Below are 21,354 nucleotides of genomic sequence, written 5' to 3'. Positions count from 1 at the left end.
TGCTAACTACTACTGCTTATGCTTGTGGGCTAAGCAATATGTGCCATCCTAAATCAGCAAATATCTGGTAAGCCTGCCAAGGTGGCAGTTATGTTTTTGAAATGTACAATATAAGGAGAGCGGTGCTTGCACGGGGGAGGATTACTGCCCTACATTGCCATGCATTAAGATTAGCAGCCCAGCTCATGGTGCATTCCTGAAATATAAGCTGTCAATTGGGAACAGTGAAGACTAGCTTTCCTAATCGTCTGTCCCTCAAGATGCCCTAATCCAGAGTCTTCCTAATTGACTTATGTGCTTCTCATTTTCATAGAATTATTAGGTGCCTCTTTGTAAAAGAGCCAACAGAATTACCGCGGGGGGGGGGGGGGAGGGGGGGGGGAAACGGTTTCCTGTAAAGATTTGTAATCAATATCACATGTGGGCTAAATGATGCTAACGAGGTGGGGAAGTGCTTCAGTCTCTGGTGTTGCTGTGGGCTAAGAAAGAAATGTGGTACCCTTCCATTGTGTAATACAAAATGCACTATTCTTCCTGCCTTCTTTCCAGACCTGAGGAATCCACTAAGCCCAGTAAACTAACAAAGGCAGGTCTGACTAGCTGGTGAATTAGCCATCCAAGGTAACATTTACCCCAGACAGTTTCGAAAAAGTATGAGAAAAGCAGAGCGGTGTTGTTAGGACAGGCACTGGGGCCAACTATCACGATTCTTCACTGCCCAGAACTTCGCAGAGGCCTTTATAACTGTAGACAGTGGGTGTAGAATGCTACCAAGTCAGAATTCCTCTCTTACAGAAGTGGTAGCGTTTTACACCTCCCTCACGGGCCCTTTGCACAGCGATACACAATGACACAGATGCAAATCAGCACAGAATCAGATGTAAGAAATTAGAGTGAAAAGCCTGTGGAGAATCGCTGCCTGGTTGCAGGAGTGTCTGGCTTCTGTTGATGACTTCTGCTGAACAGGGATGCCAAAGGCTTTGTGTTCGCTTGCTCAGATAAGAGGGTGAACTCTCCAAAATCCAATAGTATCCACAAGAGGAAGAAATAAATTCCCATTTCTGAGTTCTATCTTATGAAAAAAAATAATAAGGAAGCTTTGTAACTATTTCGCTTGCAATCAAAACTGAAGAGCTTGGAATGTCCATGTGCTACTTTGGAGCAACAAGTTGGTTTCTTTTTAAACAACACAATCAGACACTTTAACAGAGAAAAGTAAAGTGTCTCGGCACAGCAAAGAATCCACCCTTTCAAGTCCATATTTGCTTTCCAGGGAAAAACTCCTCAGTTTGCTAGAGCAGCAACACTTTCAAGTTTGCAATGACACCAATCGAGTTGGGTGCATAGTCTTGGGCTACATTATGCACAGCTCTGTCTGGGAGATTGGCATTTGTCTCAAGAAGAATGAGTAGTTAATTGGTGGGATTTTTGAAAGCACTTAGTGCTTCTATTCCCACTGAAGTCGATGTAAGTTCTGCCATTAACGTCAGAGTTTAGAGTTAGGCCAATTTGAAAATCTCACCCTACAAATTTTGTAGGATGATTGATCCCCACACCACACCCAATTTGCCTTAAATCTTTTGTTTAGTGCATTCATGACATGGCCACATACCTACTTCATAATTCCACTGTTATCGCCCTGTATTGTGCTGGTGACAAGCAGCCTCTAACCTCTGCTGCTGTGGTTGACTGAGATTAGATGTATGTGGCTCAGGGGAAGCTTGCTGAAGCTTTTCTAGCTGTTCGCCAGCATAAGAGAAAGAGGGGAGTTGCAGGAGCCAGACCAAACCCCAGGCACTTCTCTGTACTTCCAAGTTCCACTGTTACAAATGCCATTTAAGAGACTGTCCCCTCGGGAGATAAAAGCTTCCCCATGTTGAGAGATTATCTGGAGGGTCTTATGGGAGCTAACTGTATCCTCTGTAAAATTAAATGGAGGACAGCTCAGCACATTTGTCTGGAAACCTATTGTGATACGATGGTCCAAAAAGCTCTAGCGAGAGAGCAGCACTGTAATGATTTAATGGCATTATTATGTCCTGGCATTAGCAGTGGCCAGAGCCCAGAGAGGGCTATGACAACAGCACATTAGCAGCAAAAGAAAAGGGAATCCACCTCCACCGTCCCCTCCCAGCTTGTTTAATTTCTAGGGGGACAGAGCATCGCCAGCCCTGAGAGATCAAACATCAGAAGCTAGACCGAAGGGAAATAAATCATCAGGTCTGTGTGGAAAACATGAGATTGATTTCAGGGTGAATTTGTGCACACCTACATGTACAGGGTTCCAGTCCTACCCTTCTTGACTGATGAAAAGGGGCTTTTGTATTTCACATGTCATAGACAGATTCTTATTTAATATAGAGATATTTATGAGGCATCTACCTTTTAAAATGTGCTTACTAGTTCTCTGGAAATTGTCTGAGGTAAATAAACTTATTCTGGGCTGATCCCCCACAGCACTCCTACAGGGAGAAGTTTGCTTACACACACACACACTCTCACACACACACACACATACACACACACACCTCATTCACTGCACTCATGAGCTTAATAAACTTGGAGCTTCCCTATTTCTGTCTCAGATGGTGAAGGGTGAAGAACACCCCCTGTCCCGATTTTTTACACTTGCTACCTGAGGGTGCTCAACTGAGACCCATCAAACCAGCTATTTGCAAGAAGGAAACAGACTGACAGAGAAACTGCCTGTTTTTTGGAAAACCTATATCCTTTTTCTCTCTTTTGCTGAATTTTCTCTTTCTGCTTTAAGATGAATGGTTTGGACATGTCTGAAGTAAAACAAGGCAAAGATAATCTGCCTTTTTTAATGATGACCTGTTTCTGAATGCCCTGGCCTGATTTATGAAAATGAAGTATATGTTATACCATGTCTTGGTGCTGCTCTGTTGGCATTGTGAACAAACTGCAACCGAACCATTGTGTTTATTCATCCAAAGGACTGGCTGGGAATTGAATGATCAAATAATTATTGCTCTCTTCATTTACAGAGCAGTAAACGGGAGAGATTGGGTAACCGAACCGCTCAATCTCTCCCTGCCCGCCTGCATCTGTTTGCTTTTATACATTATAATCTTAACAGTACAAGATCAAGGCATCTCTTTAATCATTCTTGCAGTAGTATTGGGATTTTGGTTTGCTCCCTGTTTATGATAACCCTGGGGAAGCCAGAATTGAAGTCTGTTTTCCTGCCAGCTTTATTTTCTCTCTCCATTGCATGACCATTAATGAATTTAAAATCTGGCAGCCTGATTCTCCTCTCACCCTGTGTAAATCAGGAATAACTCCATTAAAAGGGAGAGATTCTCACCCCCACTTCGGTTCCTTTATGTCGCATAAAAGGGCCAGAGTGGCATAAAGATGCCCTCAAAGCCCTATATCCTGCTGTGGAGGATTCCCCTGGTGCAAGCACTGTAAGGCTGCTCCCAGGGACCTCCTCAAGCTCTTCAGTGCTGGGGCATGGCAGGGGCAGAGCTGGGGCATGGGAGAGGCATGCTGAGGCGACCGAGATTCTGGGCAATGCTGCCACACACAGGACAACTCAGGGAGGCTGCTGTAACTTAGGCCCCCTGGGCTGCAAGTTCTAAGGTGCAGCTCCTAGAAGTCCAGCAAAGAACCTCACCCCGGCTGTCATGCTCAGATCAGCGTCAGAAGTTACTTATACCCAGGAGCCGCTTGGGAGGTCCAGTCCCAGCTCTGTCCTTGCGGGAGACTTAGCCTCTCTGCCTCAGCTACCCCCTCTGGGAAACAAAGATACTTGATTAATTACCTCCCCAAGGCATGGAGTTAACTAGTTAAGGCTGCGTGATTGCTTAGTATAGCTAATTGTAAGTGAGGCACTGGAGTTGTAAGCTAATACACTGGCCTCAAGTTTGAGAAAGGAAAATCCCCATTTACAGGCCATTCATTGCAGTCGGTATCCGGGCTTCAGTGTGCAGAGGCAAGCTAAGTATCTGAGGCATTCAGCTCCCTGGCTGATTATTTTCCTCGGAGCCACCTCGGCTTAAACTTTGATCTGCAATGACTCAGGTGTAAACAAGAGCTTTGAGGCTTTGTCTAATTTTTCTCCTCGCGGGCCTCCCAAGGAAAAGAGCGAACCAGCAAGTAGCAGCTGAAGCTCATTAGCACACCAGAGATTTTCAGTGTCAGAGCATCACTTAAAACACACAGAAGGATTAGGAGGAATGCGCAGTGCTAGTGGGGAATGGAAGATCCTCTCCTGCAGATGCAAGGTAACATGAAGTGAGAGATGGAGCAGGAGTACCAGTCGCTGCCTGAGGGTCCTGTGCCCTCCTGTCTGGCAGACAGGACATTGGAGAATACAGGTGGGAAGAACAGGGCTGGTGCAACCCATTAGGTGAAAAAGTTGGGGGGGCGGCGACCGCAGCGGACGGATCTTCAGCCGCCTCGGTTGTCAGCAGTATTTCGGGGGCGGGACCTTCTGCCGCCTCTGTCGGGGGAGGGATTTTGGGGGCGTGACCTTCCGCCGCCTCTGTTGGGGGCGGCATTTTGGGGGCGGGACCTTCCGCCGCCTAGGGCGGCAAAAAAGCTGGCGGCGCTCCTGGGGAAGAATGATGCAATTCATGTGAGCACAATACCTGTAGGGCAGCACTGTGCCCCTTGTACAGATCCAAGTGGAAGGACTGCTCTCTTCCAGTGCCCTGGGGATGGAATCTACCCTACACACACAAGAATCCATCCATGCAGCTAAAGGGCGGGGACAAAAAAATGTGGAAATGGTTTTGCTATTAAGCCCTTTGTATTGAAAAACAAAATACCAAGGATGTAAATTGTGCCACAAAAGCTGGTGATATTTAAATAACATTTAAAGTCACTCAGCATTTAAACAGAAAAGTAGAAGACGGCATTAAATTCAGATAAGTGCAAGATTATGCATTCAGGAGTCAGAAATATTAAATATATCCACATAATGGAAAAGAAGGTCTGGCTGGTAATGGATTGTGAAAAGAGTTCAGGGTTTTAATAGATCATTCCTTCAGATCATCAGCACTGTAAAGTGGTAGTTAATAAATTATTTGACATGTACATTTACTCATATATTTTAACTAGCTGTAATGAACAGGTCTTGTCGGCTCACCTAGACTCCTGCAATAGCTGCCAAAGCGCTTGAGTGAGATTTAGTAACTCTCAGCAGTATTGATAGCCAGGGCTACAGGTTATTATGAATAAAGTGTTGTCAGAAATGGCTTGGAAAGGACATTGTGTCCGACCCTTGTCAGACTCACAGTATTGAGGTAGGCTTGGTTTATGCTCCCACCCTGAGCTTTCGGACGGACGATATGTCTTCTGCTGAGATCAGCTGTAGACACACATGACCATCTCTTTCTTGGTAGATCCTAGTTTCGCTAACGTAGAATCTTTCGATATCAATCCATATGGCAAGTCAGGGGCAGCCCAAGAGATAAGCTAAGTAGGTGGTTGCCTAGGGTATTATTTTTGCAAGAGCACAGTGACTGCCTCAGACACTGATCAGCTGGCCAGTCCCACACTCTTTGAACAGAGACTGGGAATGGCTGAGCCATTACACACATTGAATCTATTTCCCCATGTTAAGTATCCTCACACCTTGTAGTCAAAGTGTCTGAAATGGGCTATCTTGATTATCACTTCAATAGGTTTTTTTCTCCTGCTGATTATAGCTCATCTTAATTAATTAGCCTCTTAGAGTGGGTAGGACAACCCCCACCTTTTCATGTTCTCTTTATGTATATATATCTCCTTGCTATATGTTCCATTCTATGCATCCGATGAAGTGGGCTGTAGCCCACGAAAGCTTATGCTCAAATAAATTTGTTAGTCTCTAAGATGCCACAAGTGCTCCTGTTCTTTTTGCGGATACAGACTAACACGGCTGCTACTCTGAAACCTCCCACACTCTTGTTCTCCAGTTAGAGTTTCTATCCATCTGGTTCATTCTCCAAAGGGACAGGAGGTTTCTGTTTCTGCTGTTGGCTGCAGCAAGGCCTTGGCCTCCCAGAATCCTTTGTACTATCACCTACCACACCTCTTTCGGCACACTGCTGCAGCCAAGGAATTCTGGGTCATGTTTGAAGAAGTAAAGGCATCTTCTGCAGATGGTTGAGCAAACATTTCTTCTTCCAGAGGAAGAAATGATACAAATAGAGGATCCAGTCGGTTACTGAACTGGCTGTGCTGGTGGGAAGGAGGGAACAGAAATTGATGGGAGAGTCATTGCCCAATTCTGTCTTTGCCACAAGTGTCAAGTATGAGGACATTGGGCTTCAGGTTTGGGTTTACCAGACCAGGGGTGGTTTAGACAGGAGTTCCATTTCATTTGAACTGCCAGAGTTTAAAAGTGGTTCAGAATGAAGTCTGGTTCTCCCCCATCTCTTGATGAAACTAATAACTTTTATCATACAACACACACACACCTCCTCCTACCTTTCATGCTGTACATTAATGAAGGCACTATTTTATTCAGCTTTTTAAAATGCAAAAATCAAGTGCTCTTTATTAGGGAGAGGTTGAGGGGAAATGCTAATATCAAATAATCCTCAGCATGTGTAGTCTTTCAAGGAACCGCCCGTGCAGTAAATTATAATAAACCTGTCTGGACTTGTTTCAGTAAAACTTTTTTCAATCCGATTTGAGTGCTTTTTGTATCAAGAGAGATTTAAGACCTCACAATGATAAATGGAGCCCTATTGACACGATGAATACATGCCTCCAGATATGGATGGATTAGAAAACTCCCTCTGTCTCTGTTGAACAACAAAATACCATTTTCTGTTTGCTTTGCATATGCTTGTTTTATTCTGTGGTACTGTCCTCAAAATGTATTCTTATCCCTTATGAAACTGAGGAAAAAATGTTTCAAGGCCCCCAAACATAGCCTTTTTATAATGACAGCAACACCATCCCCAGCATGTTGGGTTTGTTTGGATTGTGAGTGTTCTGCTCCATTTCTCTACTATCCCTCATTAGGGACTAGGTCCTGTAGTCCTTACTCGTGCAAAACTCCCACTGAAGTCCAAGATAGCAGGGTTGGACCATCCTAGAATAACCTACAAGTCACTTGGATTCTGTATGATGCAGGACACTAGGGAAAACAACGGTAGGTTAGCATCACTTGAACAGAGCCCAGAGTTCATCTAAACTATGGAAGGCTGGGAAGCAATAGAAGAAGGGAGAAATGCGGTGCAAGAAGAGGGAAGGGTGACGGGACCAGAGGAGCTGGGGGTGTTTAAGAAGTAGCAGAGATAGTGGGGAGAGGACCAGGACAGGAGGAGGGAAGCCACAGAGGAAGCATAGAATGTCCAGAAGCTGTTCACACCACTCCACAGAAATGCACAGAATGCTCTCACAAACATGGTGAGGACCTCAGCTTTGTGTCTTTTCTGAAAGGTGGCACCCCCAGAAGCACAGCACCCCTAATGCCATGTGTCGGTGTTGGTCCAGTACTGATTCAGAGGGAATCTTTAATGCTACTTCCTGCAATACAGCAACCACCACCACCACTCCAGGACATCATTTCAGAATTGATCAGGGAAATATGCCTCCTATTGAATATCCTGTGCAGGCACCTACCCATCTGATTTTCCTCATGTTTACATCACATTTCCTTAGAATCACATCAAACAGGAGGAAAGGAAACTCAATACCATCTGTCTGACTTACTGGGGGGCTGGGACCATGACTCAGTGGACTTCCATCAGAGCCAGAACAAGTTCAGAACCAGAGCCAGAGGTCCTAATGGGGGGGCTGAGAACTGAATGGAGCTGTTCTTTTATGATAGCTCCCATTGGAAATATTTATAGCAGGAAAAGCCTGTTTGCTCGCAAGTATTCCTAAATTATGCAGTCTGCTAATGGCAAACCAGGCACCTTTCTTGTTGTTGCTAGTTGTCCTCAGAGTTTGGAACTAGTTCAAACCCGAATCTTATCTCTCCCTCCCTCCCACTCACTCAGCACGGGGTGAGCTTTATAATTTTGTACAGAGACTCATTAATTTTTTCCTCCTTTCCCTTTTACAGGTTTCTGACAGATGTGACTACGTCTTTGTCAACGGGAAGGAAATGAAAGGCAAAGTGAATGTCATCGTTAATTTTACTTACCAGCATCTGACTGCCCCACTGGAAATGACAGTCTGGGTTCCTCGCCTCCCACTGCAGATAGAGATTTCTGACACAGAACTAAACCAGATCAAGGGGTGGAGGGTCCCTATCATCTCTAATAAGAGGTAGGTTTCATTAGCGAATGTTCAGTCTGGGTTGTTCACATGCCAAGGAGCTGACATGGCCAGCGGATCTGCACACACTCATTTGGCCTTAATGCAATTCCGGTGTAAACCTGAAGGTCACCAGACATTTATTCAATCAGCTGTCGCATTGTACTTATTAGGGCAACAGGAACCACAGATTGCATGGATCTGCACTGAAAATCAATTTCCTTTTATAGCACTAGTGGCTTAAATGGAAATAGCTTGTTGGCCGGGTGAGGCAGGGTCAGTGTTTTCACTTATGCAATACTACAAGACATCAGCAAAGACCAGATCTGTCTGGTCTGAGGCCTGGTAAATGGGATGCCATTGCTTAATTTATTATTAATAACTATTTATTAAGCATAATAATTACTAATTGTGTTTGCATCACTTATATATTCCATATGTATATTACAATAGGTACATCCTTGTTAGTATAGTGGTAAGTGTCCCTACCTGTCACGTGGGAGACCGGGATTTGATTCCCTGACAGGGAGGCCATAGCATTTTAAGCCCTGGCTGGGATGATTTAGTTGGGGATTGGTCCTGCTTTGAGCAGGGGGTTGGACTAGATGACTTCCTGAGGTCCCTTCCAACCCTGATATTCTATGAAATCAGGATCAGGGTCCTATTTTGCTAGGTGCTGTGTAGACACAGTCCTTGCCCCACAGAGCTTACAGTCCGCGAAGACAAGTGGCACATGAAGGGTGGGCCAGAGGGATATGGGTTTATTTACACTGACAATTGTATGTATTACTATTATAACAAATCGATAAAGTAGGTGTGAACTATTCCCATCTGCCCCTGATTTATTGACTGGTTTCCTTGAAGCGTCACAGTAGAAGGGTTCTGATGGAGGGATTTGAAGGCCTGGCCTTGCAGACCTATTTAAAGAGGGGTTTCCATGCGTTAACTGGCAGCATGGAGATATTGGTATGGGCAGCTGATAAGAGCGCAGAGGAGACGTTCATGTCCATCGCTGACAAAAGCACAGACAAGTCGGGCATCATAGACAGAGTAGGGTGAGTCATGGGATAAGAGGTGTGAAGGTGAAGATGAAAAGTTTGGACTTGATGTGGGAAGTCACTGGAGGTGAGGGAGGGGTGGGGTGTAGGGTGACCAGATAGCAAGTGTGAAAAATCGGGACAGGAGATAGGGGGTAAAAGGCCCCTATATAAGACAAAATCCCAAATATCAGGACTGTCCCTATAAAATCGGGACATCTGGTCACCCTAGTTGGGTGGTCAGAGGCGCAGGCAAGGAAGGCGACTTTAGAAGCTGCCTTTTGGGTGAACCAGGGGCGTGGTGCTGTGAAGGTGAGAGAAACCAGGAGGCTACGTCATCCTGGGGGGAGATGAGGGACTATGACTTCTGTCAGAAATGTCCTAGAGGAAGAAGCTGCAGGATTGGACATAGCCTGGGTGTGCTGGGCAAGAGAGAGGAAAGAGCTGAGGAGCTCCCCAGCTCCCTGTTTGGATGCTCCTATCAGTGCTTAACAAGCTGTTGCAGCCGGGCACACAGCCTCGCCCTCCTTCCTTGGGTTGCTTGATTTTTTTTTTTATGCTGCTGTTTCCCCAGACCAGCCCGAGACAGCGACGACGAAGAAGAGGACGAGCGGAAGGGCAGAGGCTGCACCCTGCAGTACCAGCACGCCATGGTGCGAGTCCTCACACAGTTTGTAGCCGAGCCCTCTGACCCAGGTGGCCAGCTGAGCTATTTGCTAGGCTCTGACTGGCAGGTGGATATCACAGAGCTGGTGAGTGACTTCATGCAGGTGGAGGAGCCCAGAATCGCTAAGCTGCAAGGCGGACAGGTTTTGATTGGACAAGAACTTGGAATGACGACAATTCAGGTAGGGAAAACTGGCTGCTGGGCTCCCCCTCCTCCTTCACCTTGGTGTACAAGGCTTTACCCTGCCCTCCTGAGAACAGCACTTGGCAAGCATCACCAGGGGAGTCCCTTCATTAGGAATAGGAGCGTAGAAATGGAGTCAAACCAATCTCTCCCAGATCCAACACCCTCAGACCTGGGGCGGGACAGAGGATGAAATCTAAACCTGGATCCAGATTTGAATTTTACAAGTTGTTCTTATCTTTATAACTGGATATACCACCACACCTCCCTTCCCTCCTCCCCCCACAGGGGTTGGGGCTTCAAGGGACTCTCTTAAATAGGAAGACAGGAATTGGGGTATCGGGAAGAGACTACAAAGTTTTTTTACTGTTACACTGGGTCCTGGCTTTGAATCTGGCCTGGGCTGCTAATATCTGAAAGCTTCTGCCATCCGATGCCTATTTGGCAGCCTATGTCAAAAATGAGTGGTGGTCTGAGTCGTCCACTGGGCAGTGGGCACTGTGCCCACATCATCAAAAACACCATGACTGGCACAAATATGCCCCCTTGTTGGCAGTCTTAGTGGAGAAGCCATGGACTGAATGGGGTTGAAGGCTGAATGACCCTCTCCCCCTGAGATGGTGAACCTTTGAGTCAGGGTTGAGGCACATGAGTAGGGAAGGTTGCATGGACAGTGTCCAAGCTGTGTCTATTCTGTGGCTAATGAGAGGATTTCGGTCTCAAGGGCTTTCATCAGCCATACAGTCACACATAAAAACTAGCATTTGAACACACAGGAATGTAGCCATTGACCACTGATCATGCATCTAGCACAGTGTCCCTTCTGCAACAGAAGCAAAGACCATATGTTTCAGCAGAAAGTGTAAAAACCTACCTAATACACTCACTGGTGCAATACTCTATTGGGTGGGGGGATGGGACAGGTTACTTTCTCTTCCCAGCTATTGATCAACCTATGTCCTGAAGCATATGGGTCTCAGGCTTCAGTAATTTTATCCCATTCCATGTAACATCAGAACCCATTTCTGCCTATATTTGACTAATACTTTTTTGATACCAGATCCACAACTGCAGATATCACAAGGGAGGCAGCTGGTGAAATAACTTCATATTGACAGGGCCTAAATTGACAAAGCAAGGCACTAAAGCTGATATTAACTGGGGCAGGTTGAAGAATTAGGATGGAAATATGAAATATGAAAGCCTGGGATTGAAATTATTGAAATTCAAGTCGTGTTACAGAATATAAACATTACAGGGACAGGGACACCCACAAAGCAATAATAGCAATCAGTGCTCAGATAGTGCTTTCCAGACAAGCATCTCTAGGTGCTTTAGAAAGGATGAGAATAAGTGTCATTGGGCCAAATTCTCTGTTGGTGTAAATTGGCGTGGCTCCATTGACTTCAGTGGACCTATGCCAATTAACGCTAGCTGAGAATTTGGACCATTAACTACATTTTACAGATGGCGAGACTGAGCCATAGAGAGGTTAAATGACTTACCCAAGGTCACACAGAGAGTCAGTGGCAAAGCCAAAAAACAGAAGCTAGCTCTGCTAACACCTGTTCTGGTAACCTATTCACTGGATTGGGAAGCGAGGTCCCAGAACTGAAAGGATAAATCTTCCATACGTACTCCTAACTAGACAACCTATCAGCAGGCATTGGGGCTAAAAGGAAGATAATTGCCTCATCTTCAGGTATGTTCATGACCCCAGACTTTCAGGACAGCTCCTTAGATAGCTGCATCTCAAGTGTTGACCGCACTGATTGTCGGTCCTGGGGAAGTGGGCTTCTGGGGCTGCTTCGCTTGGGAGCCTCAATAAAAAGGTCTTTTTTATAGGCCTCCGAGACTCTGGGACTTGCAGTTCTCACTACAAGGGCACATAAATATCTTGAGTGACTCTGAAAAGGGAATTCAAAGGGAAAGAAACTGATAGCTCGGTATGTTTAAAGAACCGGTTTGGCAAAGTGTAGCCCACCGCACAAGCATCATTAAACTAAGCCCCCTTCTAAATACAAGTCTGTGGTTAGTGGTGTCTCAGTCTGGCAACTTCTCCTGCTCAGTGTATTCAGATCCCTTTAGTCAGAACAAACCTCCTTTCTATGTTTCCGTCCCATTGTCACAACCGTTTTCTGCAGTGTGCTCTTATCCTTTAGTTCCGCAGGGCAAGAATTTGGAATGAAACTCATTCTACTAATTGTTTACAAATTGTCTGGTGATATTTAGAATCTTAGTAAAAGGTTTTCCTACCTCTACTCCCCCCCCACCACCCATACTTTTTAAATTATTACCAATTTAATTGCACATACTATTACAGTTACATTCATAATGAACTTAGAAAGGGTTAATAAAGAGAGCTGAGTGAACAACTGATTTTTCAGTGTGGTGGCTGAACTGAAAAACCTGGAAACAAATCGATTACTTTGTAACTGAAACTGTTTTTATCACAGAAACTGAACCCCCAGAATGTGTTTAGTTGAACGAAACATTGCAAACATCATTTGGGAATGAAATTCCAAATGGTTCGTTTTGAAAATGTCGAAACAAAACGTATTGTCATTTCCGGGGGGAAATTTTTTTCTAGTCGAAACTATTCCCTGAGTTTGACCTGAATTCACAAATAATTTCGGTGACTCAAAATCTGCATTTTTAAGCGAATGTACTACTTGCTGAAAAAATGTCTCCCAACTCTATTAATAAATGATTAATAGATGTTCTAAGCATGTTACAGATGTGAATAGCAGTTACAAGCGCATTAGTAAAAGGTGTTGTATATGTTCGTAAGCAGCCTATTTACTTGTTGGACTCTATATCAGTTTATGACAATTGATTAAGCTATCATTTATTATTAATGTATAAAGATAGCCCTAGTATTAAATCTGTGCACTAATGAATAGTACAATTGATTATTTATTTGCATTACAATAGCACCGGAGGGCCCATTGGGGTGCCGTTGTGCTGGGTGCTATCCGAGAACATCCAGCGCTAATAGCGATTTCTCTTTTCAGATCCTGTCCCCTCTTTCGGACGCCATCTTGGCTGAGAAGACCGTGACAGTTCTGGACGAGAAGGTGACCATAACAGACCTCGGAGTCCAGCTGGTAACAGGATTGTCGCTCTCCCTGCAGCTCAGCCCAGGGAGTAATAAAGCCATCTTTGCTACAGCAGTAGCACAGGAACTTCTTCAGTCACCAAAGCAGGTACAGGGACCCAGTGCCACTTCTGAGCCCCAATCTCCTCAGCATTTCCCGCCAGCTAAGCTGATGGGATCAGGTGGCCTTTTATTAATAATATTCTAGCAAAACATTGTAATTTATAGGCACCTACATCTGAAGGTCACCAGGTGCCTTAATAGAAAAACAACGTTCCCATAAAAAAAAGGCAATATGCCTGTAAAACAAAAATCCAAGTGCCAACAAACAAACCCTCTCCATCTCTTTGGTTCACAGCCCATAAATAACGCAAAGCCCCACAGACGACCCAGTCACTTGCCATAAATAAACAACATAACCCACCCATCCCGCTGTTGGGGTCTCTGGCCCCATTTATTCCATCCAAATGAACACACCGCCCCTCAAGCTCCGGCCAGGGCGGACATCTATGTATGCACCAGTCTGGAGATAAAAAAGGAAAGAGCGCTGTATTTCCCAAGAGTAAACTATTGTGATCCAGTTTCTCTCATTCATACTGGAGTAACTGCTGGTGGTGGTGGAATTATTCCAGATTGACACTGGTGCAAATGAGAACAGAGCAGGGTCTCTTGTGCTGTAAACCGCTAACAGATGGGGCTGGACTTGCTATAATGCCAGCCACCTCCATCTTTAGTTACTTGCTACGAGTATTTCAAAATGCCCCTGAAAACCTCCCGTTCTTACTGACCCATGTTATGGAGGTTTCTTAAGCAAGGGCTGATTTTTTCAGTCACCCCTTGTCTCCTTTGTCAGGGGCCACAAGGTCTCTCACTTCCCTTCTGCTCATCCCCATCCCTTCAAAAGCCCCTGTTTCTGAGGACAGCCGGGTAATGCTCCCACCAGGGGCCATCAGCTTTGTTCCGGCATTTGCTTGAGCCTTCCCTTATGAGCAACACCAGACACTTCCTCCTGTCTGTGCTGTGAACTCTTGCGGGTCCCAGGAATGCCGGACTCAAACTCCGATCCCGTGTGATGCTCAACCAGTGTGCTGCTCTCTCTCCCACCCTCACTTTGAAACCGCTTTGCTGGGGACCTGAGTGCTTGAATCACATGGTGCACTCATGCACTGGCACTCAGCAGTCCTGCGCTGTCCACATTCAGACAGTTCATTGAGTCTGAAAACATTGAATCATTTAACAAATTTGCCATCAGTGACTGACTGATCTTTGTTCTTTCTTACACTGTTGTCTGCATTTGAAATTACTTATTTTTTATATCAACGTCATCAATGGGTTTACACCCGGGAAGACCATGGAGTGACACAGGACGAATTGGGCCCTTTATGTTTAAACACATTTTGTGCTTTAAAGGTAAATGATAAGGGTAAATACATTTGAATTCTGACCAACTGGTGAGAGACTCTAATTCATCGCAGGGCTTTATCCTTGAGCTGGTGGATGAGAAGTAACAGAGGGCTGTGTCTTTTTAGCGCAATAAAAATCAGGTTCCCATAGACTTCCAAGAGCTAAGAAGATGATGCCATGCAGCTAGAAACAGAGCCAATGAGCTAATCCATTGCTGACATGTGGAGCTAAACACTCTACCTTGAAATCAGCTCAGAAGCTGGGTTTGATGGCATTTAGCCCCAGCATGCTACACTGCTCTGACATTTCAGTTCCAAGAAATCAAGTCTTTTTGAATCCCTCTTCTGGGTGCAGTGGCACACTCGGAATGCTGGTGAAAATGTAACAAACCAGAAAGGAAAATGTTCACCCTGGCAGGGCTGTACGAGTTTTGATCGGTGCCCAATTACTCCTCTTGCTTAGCACATTATATTTCAAAGCACGTTCCCAATAAGGAGAGCAATGTGAAATTATTAAATGATTATGCTGGTTTAAGCAGCACAGAGGGAGGATGAGAGTTGATGCCATAAATTCCGTGTGGCCTTCAAGAAACATCTGAAGATTAATAAACACAAAGCCAGGATTTATGACAGAGCCAGCAAAGTCTTAGGGCCTGGTCCTGAAATAAGGACACAGACAAAGCTCCCATTGAGGATGCTGGGAGTTTTTCCTGAGTAAAGATTTCAGAATCAGACCCTTAGTTAAAACAGCAGAGAATCCTATTACAGTATAAGCTATCTCCTGTGACCTGTATGGGAGAACCACTGGTAAACATGATGTTAAAAAACAAAGAAAAAGGTTTACTCTCCACATGTGCATTGAATTAGGATGTAAAAACAGCCTGTTTTTTTGGTTGGTTGTTTTATTCTTCAAACTGGAACGGGTGCAGAGAAGGGCGACTAAGATGATCAGAGGAATGGAAAACCTGTCGTATGAAAAGAGATTAGAGGAGCTTGGGTTGTTTAGTCTGACAAAGCGTAGGCTGAGGGGGGATATGATTGCTATCTTCAAATATATCAGAGGGGTAAATACAAGGGAGGGAGAGGAATTATTCCAGCTTAGTACTAATGTGGACACGAGAACGAATGGATATAAACTGGCCGGGGGGAAGTTCAGGCTTGAAATTAGACGAAGGTTTCTGACCGTCAGAGGGGTGAAATATTGGAACGGCCTTCCGAGGGAAACGGTGGGGGCGACGGACCTGTCTGGTTTTAAGATTAAGTTGGATAAGTTTATGGAGGGAATGGTTTAATGGTAAAACATAGTAGCCAAGGAAAACCAAGCAATGGTACATGAATAGCATAATGGCCAACAAGGGTCAGGCTAGAGACTCTTGCCTATATGCTTGGGGTATTACTGATCGCCATATTTGGGGTCGGGAAGGAATTTTCCTCCAGGGTAGATTGGCTCAGCCTCTGGAGGTTTTTCGCCTTCCTCCGCAGCATGGGGCAGGGATCACTAGCAGGAGGGTCTCAGCCGATTGAAGTCACTAAAACACAGGATTGGGGACTTCAACGGCAGAGTCCAGGGAAGGGTCTTGCGGCCTGCAGCATGCAGGGGGTCAGACCAGATGATCATAATGGTCCCTTCTGACCTTAAAGTCTATGAGTCTATGAGTCTATGAGGTCTGTGATCTACTCTTTAAATACATATAACATAGTAAGATGTAGATGGTGGAAATAGACTCCAATGGAGCTACACTGATTTACACCAACTGAATATCTGGAGTGGGTGTATGCATGTGCCGGCCAAGCTTTTTAGAAGCTACTAACAATTTTGAGTGTCTCTACTTTTGGTTGCCAACTTGAGACACCTTAAAGGGCCTGATTTTCAGAAAGTGCTGAGCACCTGCCCTCTGAAGATGAGACCCCCTCAAGTTGGCAACCAAAAATGGAGGGTCCCAAAATCATTAGACGCGTGTGAAAATCTGTTGCGTGTATAAGACGCAGAATTCGGGCTCAACCCTGCCCCTGTTGAATTCAATAACAATGTGTCTGTTGACTTTAGAGGATGTGAGATCAGGACATCATAATTCTAATCTAAACGAAGGAGAGTATTGTCTTGCTTTACATTGTCAGCAAGCGTGACATTTATCTTGAGCGTTTTGCTTAAACAACAACAACCCCCACTGACCCAGCTTGTGCAAAAACATTTTTATGCTAAAAGGCAAAAACGAAGCTCGAAGACCCGGAGTCACTGTTGCTTTATTTGCTAGGTTAGGTGCTTTTAACATATGTTATGTATAATAAGAGGAGATTTTGTATCTTAAGCAGTTTAGAAATAATGTAATAAATATTTTTTCATTTAAATATATAACTGCAGCAAATGAAGTCAGTAGCCGGTAATGCCTTTTGACGTGCAATTTATTATCATGCTGAAGTAGACTCCATGGATCTCAGAGAACACAGCTCCCTTTTAGCATCTCCTGGGAAAAGAAAGCTTATTACCAATGGGTGTTTAAAACTAGTATTTTTTATGCGTCTCAGTGAGGAATTAATTTTCTTGCTCAGCCGTATTTCTGTCCTGCTTATAAATGGTTTGGGGGGAGGAGGGGATTGGTAGGGAGACAGTATGTTTCCCTTGCTGATTATTCTGTGTGTGTGTGTGTGTTTTATATATTACAGGAAGCAACCATCAGCTGCTGGGTCCAGTTCAGCGATGGAGCTGTCATGCCCCTGGATATTTACGACATCAAAGACTTCTCCTTGATCGCTACCTCTCTAGATGAAAAGGTGGTCTCCGTTCACCATGACCCTAAATTCAAGTGGCCCGTGATCGCTGCTGAGACTGAAGGCCAGGGGACACTGGTGAAGGTGGAGATGGTGATCAGTGAACCATGCCAGAAATCCAAAAGGAAGAGCATCCTGGCTGTTGGGAGTGGGAGCATTAAAGTCAAGTTTGGACAGAGCGACGCCAACCCTAATATCAGCGACAGCAAGCAAAGCGGGGCCGGTGTCCACCTGGAAAACCATGCAAGCGACCGGCGTCAGAAAACCACCTTGCAGGACAGAGCTAGGCCAGATGGGCAATATTACAGCAGCTCCTCAGTGGGCCGAATGGAAGGTAAAGGAACTACCACGGACAGGTCTATTTTAAGTAAAAAAGAGGACAGAGAAAGCCTTCTGGATGACGACAGCCATCTGCAGAACATTCCAATAGACTTCACCAGTTTCCCTGCACAGGTGGACTTGCCAAGAAGCAATGGGGACTTGGAAGAGAATGACCTTGTGCAGTCACCCAGAGGACTCAGTGATCTGGAGATAGGAATGTATGCTTTGTTGGGAGTCTTTTGCCTGGCAATCCTCGTCTTCCTTATCAACTGTGTCACCTTTGCTTTGAAGTACAGGCACAAGCAGGTCCCCTTTGAAGAGCAGGAAGGCATGAGCCACTCTCATGACTGGGTTGGGTTGAGCAACAGGACAGAGCTTCTGGAGAATCACATTAACTTCTCATCCCAACAAGATGAGTGCATCACTGCCATTGACAGAGGGGTGGACTTTGAGGAGAGCAAATATCTCCTCAACACAAATGCCCAAAAAAACGTTAATGGCCAAGTCTTCAGGTCATCAGACTCCACATTCATTGAAGGGAAAGAACAGAAAAGTGAACCGACCGCCTCTCCTACCTCCAAGCGGAAACGAGTCAAATTCACCACCTTTACCACCATCTCCTCTGATGATGGGTGCCCGACCGTCAATTCCATCCTGATGAGTAGTGAGGACGATATTAAATGGGTGTGTCAGGATATGGACCTTGGGGAGTGCAAAGAGCTAAGAAACTATATGGAGAGATTACATGAGAGTGTGTAATAAGATGCTATGGACCTTTTTGGTTTTTGGTTTTCACTCACCTTTCTGCCTTTAATTTTGGGTCTTGGGGCAAAAAATGTGTTGGCAAATGAGAGTCAAGTGGTGGATAATACCTCAGTGGAGCCCCAGAAGCAACCCAAAACCAGCTAAGAAAGCAGAGATACTGGACAGCTCATACAGTTCAAGTCTTCTAATGGGCTTGGAGACTGGAACAAAATGTGTGGGCGGTTTCTGATGCATGGCAACATGGAAAAATAAACCTTAGCAAAATAATAAGATCTCATTCTCTGAGCTTTCCCGGGAAATCAATAAAAATAACAAACTCCAACACAGTTTGGATATTACAAAGCTCACACAGTTCTAATGTTCAATATCACAGGCTGTGGTTAAAAGTGAAAATCGGGCTCGGAATAAACGGATCAACGAAAGGAAGCTTGTCATTCAAGACACAAGCAGAGGACATCCAGCTGAGAACGTTAATTTAAAGCTGACAGACAACTGCAGTGTGAGCAGCACAGCAACCTCGGTTGCAGAGTTATGAGTTTCCAAAGAATCTAGGGGGTTGGTGGAGGGGGAGTGACTGAGTTGTTTACAGACCCGCACGATCATCTCCCAAGCACTGAGAATGGATACACATACAATTATAATGGAAAGCTCTCTTTTTCAGTAGATGCTGAGATAATAAACTTTGCTGGCCAATTTTCAGTATTTCTTAATTTGTAAAATAGGAGAAGGTATAATCTATAATCAACGTACTGCTCATATAAAGCCAAGTTTGCTTTGGAAAGGTTTGAGAGACCCAAGGTCTTTTAAAGAAGTCCACTCTATCTGGTTTTCCTATTTAAATTTGTATTCCCCAAGCATTTTCCTGGAGCACTCTCATTTGATATCCTGGGGGCACTTATTAGCATTGATCTACTTTGGAAGTTTGGTGGCTTTCCCCTTCCCTGAGGTCCACATTTATTTATCCACAGTGCAGTTCTGCCAAGCACGGAGCCATCGGAACTAATTTGGTACTTGCTTTACCTGTTGTCATTTACCAAAGTTGGCCACTCTCTCTTGGGTAGGTATAAGTTGTGCTGAATTCGGAAACCAACAGTGACTGGCTCTTTGTTCTCCTTCCCCTTTTGAGGCTAGGTTGTTCGTTTCTGTTTTGATCATACTTCTTCAGACCGACTGCTGCGCGTATTTATATGGCAGCAAGAAGGCCATGGAGGAGCACTATACACCCTAATAGCTGAATGGCTAAGCTTGGTAAATAATATTTGTTTCACCCAGCAGTGATGATTGTCTTTTCTCATTCCTCTTGTATGTATATATAGTAGAATTCCAGTAATTGCCCTTTGAATCTGAAGTGCCCTCCTGTCCTAAAACTGGAGTCATCTGTTTGGTCCAGAATTAATCACCAGTGGCAAAGTGCCAAGAAACTATGGTTTGATTTGGGCCCCCCCCCCAATTTCCATTTGTTTTGCAGACTGAGCCCATGCCTTTAGTTGACTACAAAGTCTCTCACAGCCACCAAACCTAGGTTGTCCAATTTAATACCCCACCCTACCCACAAAAGCCTTGATTGAATCCATCTGTATTTAGAATGTATTGTAGATTGTAAGAATGTAATATATATTTATAAACATACCAACTGCGAATAAAATTTGCATTTCGGTGGGCTTCATGTTTTTTCTACTCTGAGCTCCTCTCTCTACTTGCACTCATTTACCGTAAAAGAGACTGTCAACAATGTGTACAACTGTTCTTGGATTAAAGGAACATGCAGATTTAAGGATCTCAGCACAATCCAATTACAAACTTTTCCATCTGGTAATGTGGCGCTTTGTGTGGGGGGAAGATAAAGCAACAATGCCGACTCATTAGGATTAAGTGCATTTTGCACCAAGTCACCCTTTCAAGATTTGAAACTCTTTGCAAATAACACTCATGTATAGTTCTGTCTGGAAAGCCTACTGCACGAAATGCGGGTCGTGTTCAGTTTGGGACGGCCAGAAAGAGAGCTACAGATATTGGCCCTTGTTTCTATTTATAAACACTCCTTTGAGGAAAACTTTAGAAGAGTAACCTGGCATATCTAGAGATGAAGCAAACATACCGGAAAAATGTGGAGAATAATATTATCGGACATAGTGTAGGCCTAGAATGTCATGGGGAGTGTCTCTATACAGGTCAGATTAATGAGGCCTCTTGGTGTGTATTGGCATAATAAATCAAGACCTGTATTTCTGAAGCACACAAGTGGACACATCTGAGGGTTCAGTGTTCACTCCGTTAGAGATGGAGACAAAGCAGTACCCTAAGATTTGCCACGTGCTCAATACACACTTTTCTGAAGCTCTACAGAAGCTTCCCCACTCATGAGCAACATGGGCTCAGAGGATCAAGGCAAAACGAGTCAAGTACAGGTGGTCCTCATGGGCCAACCGTAGCACTACAATAAGTCCATTAGACCCAGATCTGGAAAGACTTGAGCAAAGAGTAATATGTCTTACTAATAAATTATACAAAGCTCCCTGTGCTGGAACGTCCCACCTGGAAGCCCTTGAGGCAGGCTGGATCAATGTTTACTTACTTGCATGTAGTTACAAGTTCCCTGGCTATAGCAAAGACAGGGTGAGCTGGAGTGTTTGGGATGTGCTGCTTTGTGGGGCCATATTGCAGCCAAAACTCCAGCAGCCGAGCAATTGATCTGACTGCATGCGGAGGGGAGTGAAAGCCATCCCATTAGTATCAGACCAGAGGACCCTCTTGCAAGAAATGTAGTTCTCAGGTGAGATGAATTACCCTGTTGCCGAACACTGAACACACTGCATTCCTGTGGAACCATGTCCTGAGTCAGTCACTGTCAAAAGCAAATCGCTGTCTTAAGCATTGACACTTGAG

General features: G+C 44.7%; 1 protein-coding gene across 1 annotated transcript in view; it reads left to right on the top strand.

The window, feature by feature from the left end:
• The window catches only part of TMEM132D (transmembrane protein 132D), a 418,546-nt gene extending 398,421 nt beyond the window's left edge, over nt 1–20,125 (top strand). Inside the window, exons 6-9 of the mRNA XM_034791463.1 lie at nt 8,033–8,238; nt 9,838–10,111; nt 13,128–13,319; nt 17,278–20,125. Of these exons, the coding sequence (XP_034647354.1) occupies nt 8,033–8,238; nt 9,838–10,111; nt 13,128–13,319; nt 17,278–18,462 (1,857 nt within the window). The 3' untranslated portion in view covers nt 18,463–20,125. The remainder of the gene's footprint in view (nt 1–8,032; nt 8,239–9,837; nt 10,112–13,127; nt 13,320–17,277) is intronic.
• Nucleotides 20,126–21,354: the final 1,229 nt, after the last annotated feature.

Source organism: Trachemys scripta, chromosome 15 (assembly GCF_013100865.1).
Source record: "Trachemys scripta elegans isolate TJP31775 chromosome 15, CAS_Tse_1.0, whole genome shotgun sequence".
NCBI lineage: Eukaryota > Metazoa > Chordata > Testudines > Emydidae > Trachemys > Trachemys scripta.
Note: the sequence above shows the minus strand (reverse complement) of the source record. Positions and strands in the feature narration are given on the sequence as shown.